The sequence below is a fragment of the Lolium rigidum genome, chromosome 1 (assembly GCF_022539505.1).
Source record: "Lolium rigidum isolate FL_2022 chromosome 1, APGP_CSIRO_Lrig_0.1, whole genome shotgun sequence".
In the NCBI taxonomy this organism is placed as follows: domain Eukaryota; kingdom Viridiplantae; phylum Streptophyta; class Magnoliopsida; order Poales; family Poaceae; genus Lolium; species Lolium rigidum.
Window position 1 is genome coordinate 299,842,754 of NC_061508.1, and position 11,047 is coordinate 299,853,800.

General features: G+C 47.8%; 2 protein-coding genes across 2 annotated transcripts; one reads left to right on the plus strand and one right to left on the minus strand.

Annotated features, from left to right (window-relative positions):
• Window positions 1-1,713: 1,713 nt before the first annotated feature.
• On the minus strand, window positions 1,714-5,571 carry LOC124696807 (probable ATP synthase 24 kDa subunit, mitochondrial). Its single transcript, XM_047229475.1, has 7 exons — window positions 5,518-5,571; window positions 4,811-4,913; window positions 4,009-4,153; window positions 3,308-3,418; window positions 2,995-3,141; window positions 2,431-2,553; window positions 1,714-2,081 (listed from the first exon to the last, which is right to left on the minus strand). Exons 1-7 carry the CDS (start codon window positions 5,554-5,556, stop codon window positions 2,018-2,020), a joined length of 732 nt encoding a protein of 243 aa, XP_047085431.1. The 5' UTR covers window positions 5,557-5,571; the 3' UTR covers window positions 1,714-2,017.
• A 3,413-nt stretch (window positions 5,572-8,984) lies between these two features.
• LOC124660703 (3,9-dihydroxypterocarpan 6A-monooxygenase-like) lies at window positions 8,985-10,632 on the plus strand. Its single transcript, XM_047198521.1, has 2 exons — window positions 8,985-9,935; window positions 10,003-10,632. The coding sequence occupies exons 1-2, from the start codon at window positions 8,985-8,987 to the stop codon at window positions 10,630-10,632; spliced, it is 1,581 nt and encodes a 526-aa protein (XP_047054477.1).
• Window positions 10,633-11,047: the final 415 nt, after the last annotated feature.

Consider the following 11,047-nt stretch of genomic DNA (forward strand, 5'->3'; position numbering starts at 1 on the left):
ACACCACCACAGTAAGTACAACGACAAAGACGGGAGATGCCAGCACCAGAACCAGACCAGCCCGGTCTAGATCCGACCCAAGCTCGGGAGGAGACGAACCATGGCAACGGCATGCCGACGGTCACGGTGGGCCCGCCTGGCCCGGATCTTGTACCTTAGCGACACACAACTAGGGGTGGGCCCAACCTCACCACTACCAAAACAAAAGCCCTACATGCCCATATTGGGCCTAGAACTGGGTCGCGCCGCCGTAGTCATCGCCTGGCCGCCGAATTTTGTCTTCCTTGCTTGGCCCACGCAGCCCTCTATCTCCGCAGGCAAGGCTCATCACCACTGCGCCACACCAACAGACGTTGGGCTCGATCGACCTTCAGCGGCGCACCGCCGCCACCAGAACCACCCTACGCAGCTGGCAGCACGAGCAAGTAGGGGAGGGTCGCCATCTCCGGCACTGCCTGGACTTTGCTCTACGGCTCCCACCGACGACGGCGAAGGAGGGGAATAAAGGGGAGAATGAGGGGTTGGGGGTGGAGGTGGCCGCCCTTGCGTCACCCGTGGGAAGCGACCAGGCACGATGCATTTCCTTTTCTATCCCCAACAACGAGATCGTCACGCTCAAGATTGAAACACTCCCCTCACCTCTCTCGGCGAAGCCTTGTTGCTTACGGAGTTACGGTGCGAAAAACTGGAACTGGACTTCTTAACTAAATGATGTTGCTCTACTTCTACTACCAAAGCCCTGGCTGTTGTTGCTGCTGCGATGGTGTCACTCGGCCGATGCCATCCTGACAGGTCGTCGACGCCCTCCTCGACTGTAGAAGACGAGGCGATACTTGTGAGCTCGTCCATGCTCTGCGCGTCGTCGGTGATCCGTCGGGGCGGGATGCGAGCGAGCCGGCGGTAGGAGGATTTTGATCTTTGAAACAATGGAAACCCAAATTCAAGGCATACATGGGCCGACCGAAGCCCAAAATTATAAGATTAGGATTAGGATAGCCAAATGGTGGTAGGGCTCGGTTTTTTTTTTTGACTTTTAAGAGTTTATTAACACGTGGAAAAAGCGGAAACCACAAATGAAGCCCCAAATCCATAGTGCTCATTTAAAAGAAAAAATCGGACGTATATCATGAAAGAGTTCGGATGAGTTTCAGTTCACTCTGTTCAGTGAGGAATTTACTCTTTGGACTGTATTTGTCTTTCAAAAGTACCATTTCCATCAAACCAGTTCGTTGGACCTTACGTTCTCAGTACATATTTTATGTTCAGCAAAACCCTACTCGAATGTGTGGCTAAACTCTCCCAATCCAGTCAGCTTATGTTATGATATTCTATGGCTAAACTATCCCAATCCTTTTGTTGGAAATGCAATATAAACAAATAAGTCAACACAAAATGGAAAATCTCTTTTATGTAGCCTAGGTTACATGTAGCCCAGTTCCTTTTTTAAAAAATCAAAAAAATTAATTTTACAGTTTTAGAAAATAACATTTGTAGATTATAATATTAGCTATATCATGGTATTTTTTCGATTTTTTTAAGATGTCTTCAACTAAATTTCCATAGATTCAAAAAAACAGTCTACATGTAACTCAGCCTACGTATCGCCACTCTCTGCACTATCTCTGTAAAAATAACATTTAGGTCCAAGTCAAGTGTCTATGAAAATCAGAAGTGTGCAAAAGCATCATAACTTGGCGAACCCAAAACAGCAGATGACACTGGAGCAGCCCATACAATTTATAAGGAGTGGCTATTACATACAACCACTGCAGGAGGCACAAATCAAGCAACGCTTGAAGTTCACTCTGCCAGCCTAAAAAGGAAACAAAACTCTCGACGCCGGAAGGTAACTAAGCAACTCAACTCAACGGTTGACTGTCGTTGTATTTTCAGTGCAGTTTTATTACAAAAAAGCAAGAATAGCATATCCATTAGGTGTGGCTTGCAGCACCGGCTGTCGCTTGAAAAGAAATCGAACGGCGTTCGGAACACCGTGAGGATTATCAATAATCAGGACTTATAGGAAGTTTCTAATGTCCAACTTCCTGACGTCAGGCATGACCTCATCTTTAAACTCCTCCCTGGAGGCAAATCATGTCAGTGAGTTGCTATTATTATAGAAGGATACAAAATTATAAATCTCATGAAACTTTACAATGACTTAAATATGTTACTCCCTCCGAGCCATATTAGTTGCCACTAATATAGATGTATCTAGACATATTTTAGTTCTATTATTATAGAATGATACAAAATTATAAATCTCATGAAACTTTTATGATGACTTGAATATATTACTCCTACCAAGCGGATGATTGGACTACATTATGTTCAAACTCGGCACTAGATATTTCTGGCTTTCTAAAAACAACTATTTGAATGATCTGGGGAATAATTAAAAAAAATATGATATTAGTTAAGGAAGCATGCCTCTTTAGTTGACCCTCCATCGCTTCGACACATTCCTTCTTAAGTTCTGACAGCTCGCTTTTAGCAATTTCCATTTCAAGTTCTTCCTCGATCTTGGGAAGATCCTCCTTCCGAATGCCAAGCCTAATTCAAGTTCCAAAAGTTAAAGAGAATAAACATGTGCAAGTAAAACACATGCTACTGCTAAAACAGATAATAAGATAAAACATGTCTAGTCTAGCATGGACTTAACAGTACAAAATCTGCATCAGTTGCAATGAATCCAATCTGCATCAGTTGCAATGAATCCAGATTACCAAATGTAAGGAACAAGACACAAAATAAAACTAATGCAAATCAACCATAGGACTGTATTCTTTTTCCCAAGGGAAACCAGAAATGACAAATCCCTTGTGATGTCTAGGTTAAAAGCTATCAAAGAAGTGATACTAAGGTAATAACATGCAAACGATCCATTCAGTGGTTAGCAAAGATGCATCTATATGGAACTACCAATGATATATCTTGCAACTGAAACAAAACAGGCACTATCAAAATAAGATGAAGATACACATATTTACACACTTTTTGTTAATCTTATCAAACTCAGCAACCAGGAGAGCCATATTCTTCTTGTCACTCCTCAGAAGGGGCTTCTTGATGTCTTTTTCAACTTTCTCAAGGGCTTCCATCATCAAAGCCTCAACACCAAGATCATCTATAAGCCCACTCCTTTATCAAAGAAAAGAAATGTTCATATAAGAAATCAATTGCAAAAATAACTAAAATGCCAACAAATGCTCATAGAAAAGAACAATGAGTATTTCTGACAAGTTCTTATTTGGTCAAACATTGACCATTTGGAAAAAACAGATTGTTGATTAGGCTACCGACATACTTTTTCCTGATCTCCTGCAGGGTATTCAAGTACGTCCTTGCATCAGGGATGCCCTTCGTGAAAGTCTCAATAGTATACTTAATTCTCTGAGAATCAGAAAGAAGACCTGCCCTGCATTTAGACAATGGTAGCATAACAGGCGATCAGGTCACTGACAACAATCTGGAATGAGATTTAACTAAAACAGACTTACAAGAGAGGTGCACTTTTGTTTATGATGGTACGTTCATGCAGAACTCCTTTTACAGATGGTTATGTCCCAACACGTTAATTGATAAAAAGAAAGTTATCAACAAAGACGCATTAAAATGTGCATGCAAAACTTCTTTAATTTCTGAGAAATACATTTTACACCCAGAAAATTAGAGATCAGTTTCTATAGAAAGATAAGCGGGTGTACAAATGCACTTTCTTATGATACTATGATACTCAGATACCACTCATTGGATGGGACCATTGATCGAGAAAAAGTAGTAAATAGGTATCTTCGCAAGATTATCAGCAAGTAATATAAACCTTGAATCCTTTATTATCATACTGATATTGTACTCTTACAATATAAGGCTTGGTTTACTAGAACCTAAACACCGCCAGTAGAACATTGTGTGGAACAGTACAAAAAATGAAAAGACAACAGCAAAGTGGGAAGATGGGCCATGAATACATGCAAATGCAATGCAGAAGCCTGTAATTTTTCTTACTTGTCTCTTACAGTCCTCATGACTTGGGCATAACCAGCAACTGCTGTTGGGTCATCTGGGTCAATTGTGATCTTCTCCTTCTTAAGGACACTAAGTGCAGTCTCAAACTTTTTCTTTACCTCAAAGAATATGCCCTTCAATAGGTCTACACGGGAAGGAAATAAAGGGATTAGGAATACATAAAGTAAATTTAATCTAGCAAGAACGAAAAAAAAGAGCAATACTGGGACTACAGTCGTCATAAAACAAGAACAAAAAAGAAAAAATTGGCAAACTAAATAAAAACTCAAAATGAGAGCATAAACTGCAAATTCAGGGAAAGAGGAAGTAATGATTGATGCGTCATTGAAAAAGCACAGCTCAGCCACAAGAAATATTCAGTAGACTGAAGTTAACTCCGAAAGAGCTATTAGGTTTTATTACGCAGCAGCATCAGCAGTTCACTAATTAAAATATCTCGACAAACCACGAAACGTTAGAGATTACAAATTTTCTAAAGCTTGATACTCCCTCCAATTCATATTAATTGACTTCAATATGGATGTATCTAGAACTAAAATGTGTCTAGATACATCCATATTAGAGTCAATTAATATGAACCGGAGGGAGTATGAAATTCTCACATCAAAAGGGCATCAAACTAGAGTCGTTATAGTTTGACAGTTATTCGAGAAATAAAGCTACTGGACAATGCACAGAATCATAAACACTCATTAGCACCTAAACTCCAGAACTAACACTCCTATACAATAAGAAGATGTGCTATTCTCAAACAAATGCAGAAAAACATTAAGATGCATACCATCTCCGCTGACAGGAGGGCGGTCAGCTGGAGCTGCCTCCTTGGCATACGAGCGGACTTGGGAGACGCCTCCATTGGCCAAAGCAGCTTGGGCAGAATATAGCTACAGGAACATTTAATCAACAAACTGATCAGCGTTTCAGTGTAAATAATAGCGGCGTCAAAAACGAAACATCACGGCGTAAAAATAGCTCAATACAGAAACTTCAGAAGCTTTCACTGACGTTGCACTAGATGCCATAGAATAATCCTAGCAGAATTAGCAAAACGTATGGCAGAATAAGTTGACTGCATTACTACGACCTCAAATTCGACGGTAAGGCCCTGTGGACATTTCGGGACGAGGAATACTCGACAGGAAGAGCACTGAGACATGACGAACTGGGGCTGGAAGATCTGGAGCCCTAGTCTACCCCCTCCAATCTCCTGCACCGGGAAATTAGGAACATTTCCCCTCCTCACGGAGACGCTCCACTCGGCCCAACCCAATCGATCTGACAACCGCGACCGAATCGAACCGCATCGTACTCGTACACCCACCCCCACACGCCCACCGCATCCGGCATACAGCACCACGATGGAGGATCAACGGAAATATATCGCGGGGAGACCGAGATCCCGCGGGGCGTCGGCGCGCCGGAGAAAACGGCGCCGGACCAGATCTACAGGGAAGCTAAGGTTTCCGGGGGGCGGGGGAGCGAGCGAACCTGGCGGGAGCGGGATACGAGGCGGGCGGCGAGCGCCATGGCTGGCTGGTGCGGCGGCGGCGGCGGCGGCGCTAGGGCAGCAGACGCCTCTCCGCGTAGCGAGATGAGATGGGACGGGAGGTGGAGGGGGGAATTGTCAGCGGCACTCACAGGCAAAGGGAGGACAACGGAAGCGAGGAAGCTGGGTAGGGAGAAGATGGGCCGAGTGGGCCGCAAGCGAGGCCCAATGGAATGCCATAGGCTTCCGGGTTCCAGCTCGTTACGTTGAATGGGCAGTTGGCTGTGGGCGTGATTGGTAGCCCAATGGCTAGGCAGGCCCTAGGGGAGAAAATTGGCAGGATTGATGCATGTGCGATCTCTGCGTTGTGGCCCACACGCCGATTTAAACTTGTTCGGTCAGGTCGCATTGAGCTAGAAATGCGTGATTCGTTCGTTTTCATGGAGCACCCTCGTGATATGCTCTAGGGATGGAAAACAACAAAGTAGACAGCTCGTGTGACCATAGAGATCATAGAAGCTCACACGATGTAGTGAAAAAGGGGGTGATTTTTTTTTTTTGAGAAACACAGTACAAACGCAGACGCTCACATACACGCGCATATACTCACCCCTATGAACGCACACACGCACACCCTACCCCTATGAGCATCTCCGTAAGACTGAGTTGGCGGATTGGATCTTGAAATTGACAAAGTCACCACAGGCGCCTCGCTGTCGACGGGAACGTCGCCTCCTACTGAATGAATATTCCGCCTTTATGAGACACGCAGATGTCAAACCTGTGATTTGAACTCTGGTGGGCTGGGGGTACAACCACCCTCCTAACCACCCAACCTCAGGTTGGTTCTCAAAAGGGGGTGATATAAATCCAGTCATCTCTCGATGATATCCCCCCCCCCCCCCCACACACATTTGTAGCCCCCACTCTCACATCCCATTTCAAAACCACCATTTCCATCATCAAGCTCGATTCTCCGATATGAGGGCAGGTAAGAAGTACGCTCATCTATCTAGTCGATGATAGCAAGACTATTACCTTCTCTTTCTCGAGTTGTCCTCTTCAACGCTCAGCTCCACTGATGGCTATAAGTAACCACACATCCATCTTGGTTGGGTAAGTATGTGATCTTGTCATGGTAGATCTAGCTAGGTTGTGCATGTGTACTACTTGTTCATGGAAGATATGTATGCTTGTAGTGCGGAAGTTTGTCTAAATCTCACTTGTAGGGTATATACGTGTGGTTTCTCTAGTATGGAGGTTGTTGGAATCAATCTTTGCTTGTAGTATGATCTAGTTCTATGTTAAGCATGAGTGTGTATTGTACTCTTGTTCACCTTGAGCTTATAGCTATCATGTGCAGCGTTGATATTGTCTAGCTTATGTAGCTTGAGATTGTGTACTGGATTTGGTTATTCTTGTCTATGCATCTTGTGTTCAGTTGGACTTGTATGTGTTTACATTGCTCTATCGTACATGGTCAGTGTAAGGCTCAATTTGTGATGACTTAAGCCAGTCTATGACCAGCATTTGTGACTCAGCAGATCAATTCATTTGTGAATGATTCTCAGACCATTCCTGAGAATGCGGGGTGTCTCCATTCGTACCTCTCACACTCATCACACAAGGCATATCCCGAGCCTAGTGAAGAGCGTAGCTTCACAGGCGTTGATACTGTCGTTGCCTACTCGACGGTACCCCGGAGGAAGGATCCTCACGGAGGGGGGAAGAAGTAGGAGCCATAGGGCGGAGAGCACTCGGGAGGGTGGTACGCGATTTAGCTAGCTTCGGAACACCTGCTCGAGGACAGGGCCTACTGCTGCTTGTCTGAAATTATCTAGACACTTTCGCATTGTTACAATGAGTTGTGATTGTGCCTCTAGGGCTCCCGGGATCCGGCTTATAAAGGCGCCAGGATCTAGGGTTTACACGGAGAGTCCTCCCCGGAGTACAATCTTGCCTAACTACAGCCGTGCACGTCAAGGATCCGACTATCCTAAGATGTCGTACTGGATCCGGCTACCCCTGACGGGTCAGGCCGGATCCGACTTCCAGAGTAGGTCGGTGGATCCGGCTCCTTGTTCCTGGGCTGGACTTCCTCCATCTTGATCAACAGCAACTGGGCCGCCCGATGGGCTGTATGCCACCATCACCATCTGTGGGCCACCGGGCTTACCGGATCTAGTCACTGTCGATGGTATACCCATGAAGTATACCGACAACAGATACTTATAAAATGTATCAATGAACTTTACAGGTTATTATGTTAAAATCCTTAATTATTAGAAATAATATTATATTTATTAGGGTTAATCTGCCTTAATTCTATGGCTACAGGAACGCCTCCGTATATATGCATAGTATTGAGAGACATGGTTCTTGGTTCCACAAAAGGAAAGCACAAAGTGCGTGGGTCTGAGCGAAACATCCTGGGCATACATGTGGCATGGCGAGGTGGGCAGCGGTGGAGGCTCGCTCTTCAGTCAGCCCCCTTCGTGCTCTCCTCTACTAAGTAGTAGAAGAGCCTCACTTATGAAAAGATCGAACTCTCTCGCAGCTAGTAATATCAAAATAAACTTTAACCCCACATCTTGCCATGTATGATGACCTTTGGGCCAAAGAGCTCACCAAATTCTAAAAGTTTTTTATTCCTCTTGATTCTCACGCTACAATTTGTTGTAATTGTTGTATAGAGCGAGTAGTCTGTTTTATATAGGGTGTGATTAGTTATGGCTGTTAACAAACTTAGTTCTGGGTAGAATGATGTTATTGAATCTTAGTGGCACATGTTGCAACTCATAATTAGCACGGCTCATGAAGCAAATCTAACGATTTGAAGGCATTTTATAGTTGCAATCTCACCTCACTTACCACAACTGAAAAATCTCAATTGTAACCCAACTTACGAAACTCAAGTGTACGAATCACTATTTAAATCTAACTTTGCGTGAGAACTAGCAATTCTCTTTTATATAAGCAAACTGCCGCTAGCCGGCTAAGCACACTGGTTGGAGCAAACCAACAAGATGGCATGTGACTTTCATGACTCGGTCGATCCTATGTAGTCAACCTGTTAGCTCTACGTGAGTAATTTAACCTGCCGGCCGGCCTCATCGGAGAACAGACAATGATGCTAGATTTGTCCGGGCGCTTCTCGTTATTTGATCGATCCAAATAATAACTTGGATCGTTGCACACAAACTGCACCACAACAACTGCTCGCTTCCAAGTTTCGTTCCAACTTTAGGAGAACTATTCGTCTAAGTATTTCTACGGTTCTACCATGTCGTCTGGCTGGAGACAACGCAGATACCCATGGCAACCGAAATACCAAGTCCATGTTGATTGTGTTGCTTCTCGTACTAAAACAAGTATAAATAACCATGCAATTAGTAGCAATCATAGAGCAAGCAAGAACAAGCAGTGAAGTGAATCTAGCTGGGTGGTCAACTCCGGTTCATCCGTCAGCATGGAGGCGGCACTGGCAGCGGCACAATCCCTGTTCACCCCCGCCGGCACCAGCCTACCGCTCCTCCTACTCGTCGCCGGCGCCACCGCCGTCCTGTACGCCGTGATCAACCGCCGGAGCAGCGGCGGGCTACGCCTCCCGCCGAGCCCGTTCGGCCTGCCCATCCTGGGCCACCTCCACCTCCTCGCCCCGCTGCCCCACCAGGCGCTGCACCGCCTGGCCGAGCGCCACGGCCCGCTCCTCTTCCTCCGGCTCGGCTCCGTGCCTTGCATCTCCGCCTGCTCCCCGGACGCCGCCCGCGAGGTGCTCAAGACCCACGAGGCCGCGTTCCTCGACCGCCCCAAGCCGGCGGCGGTGCACCGGCTCACCTACGGCGGGCAGGACTTCTCCTTCGCGCCCTACGGGCCCTTCTGGCGCTTCATGAAGAAGGCGTGCGTGCACGAGCTCCTCGCCGGCCGCACCCTGGACCGCCTCGCCCATGTCCGCCGCGAGGAGGTCGCCCGCCTCGTCGCCTCCCTCTCCCTGGCGGCGCCCGCGCCCGTCGTCGACGTCAACGCCGCGCTCATGGGCCTCACCGGCGACATCGTCTCGCGGATGGTCATGAGCCGGCGGTGGACCGGCGACGACAACGGCGCCGAGGAGTTCCGGTGCCTGGTCGCCGAGACGGCCGTGCTCACCGGCACCTTCAACCTGCAGGACTACATCGGCGCGTTCAGGAACTGGGACGTGCAGGGCCTCGGCAAGCGCGTCGACGCGTTGCACCGCAAGTTCGACGCCATGATGGAGAGGATCCTCACGGCGCGGGAAGCCAAGCGCCGGCACCAGAGGGAGAGCGCCGACGCCGAGGAAGGTGCCGAGGAGAAGGACATTCTTGACATACTGTTCGACATGCACGAAGACAAGGCTGCCGAGATGCCGCTCTCAAGGGACAACATGAAGGCTTTCATGCTGGTAACTACAAACCACGCACATCAATTTCTTGATCTGTTCATCAACGTTGATCATTGGGGGTGTGCAGGACATCTTCGCCGCGGGGACGGACACGACGACGATCACGGTGGAGTGGGCGCTATCGGAGCTGATCAACAACCCGGACGTGCTCCGGAGAGCACAGGAGGAGATGGACGCGGTGGTCGGCAAGGACCGGCTCGCCGACGAGTCGGACATCCCGAACCTCCCCTACCTACAGGCCGTGGCCAAGGAGACGCTGCGGCTTCACCCGACGGGCCCGCTCGTGGTGCGCCAGTCCCCGGAGCAATGCAAGGTCGGCGAGTACGACGTGCCCGCCGGCGCCACGATATTCGTGAACGTATGGGCCATCGGGCGCGACCCGTCGAGCTGGACGGAGCCGCTGGAGTTCCGGCCGGAGCGGTTCCTGGACGGCGGCGCGAACGCCGGGACGGACGTGCGCGGGCAGCACTTCCACATGCTGCCGTTCGGGTCCGGGCGGCGGATCTGCCCCGGCGCGTCGCTGGCCTTGCTGGTGGTGCAGTCCGCGCTGGCCGCCATGGTACAGTGCTTCGAGTGGAGGCCTGCCGGCGGCGCGGACAAGGTGGACATGGAGGAAGGGCCCGGGCTGACGCTGCCGCGGAAGCGCCCGCTCGTCTGCGCCGTCGCGCCGCGCCTCCACCCCTTGCCGCTGCCGTGAGTCGGTGAGTGGCGAACCGCCACGTCAGATGCACGCGGAAAAGATGGATTGGCGCGTTCCGAAGCCCGCTATCAAAACTCAAAACCAGGCACAGATCTTTTTTTAGATGCAGAGACATATCTTTGTACCATGTCATTTTGTTTGCGCTTGCCCGGAAATTCAATTCGGCTCCCGGGTGCGTATGCTCCCTCTACTAAAAAATTATATTTCGAAATGTCGAAAAATTTGGACAAAAAATTCTACATATACATCTTCATAATATACGTGCGTTCGTCAAGTTTCACGAAAAAACCAATATTTTGTGTGCTCTATATAAAAAAGAGAAAATTTATCTTGTGAAGAGCATTATTTTTAGCACGAATTTTGTCTTTTTTACACACGTCACATGATAAGTCGATTTTTTATGAAACGACTT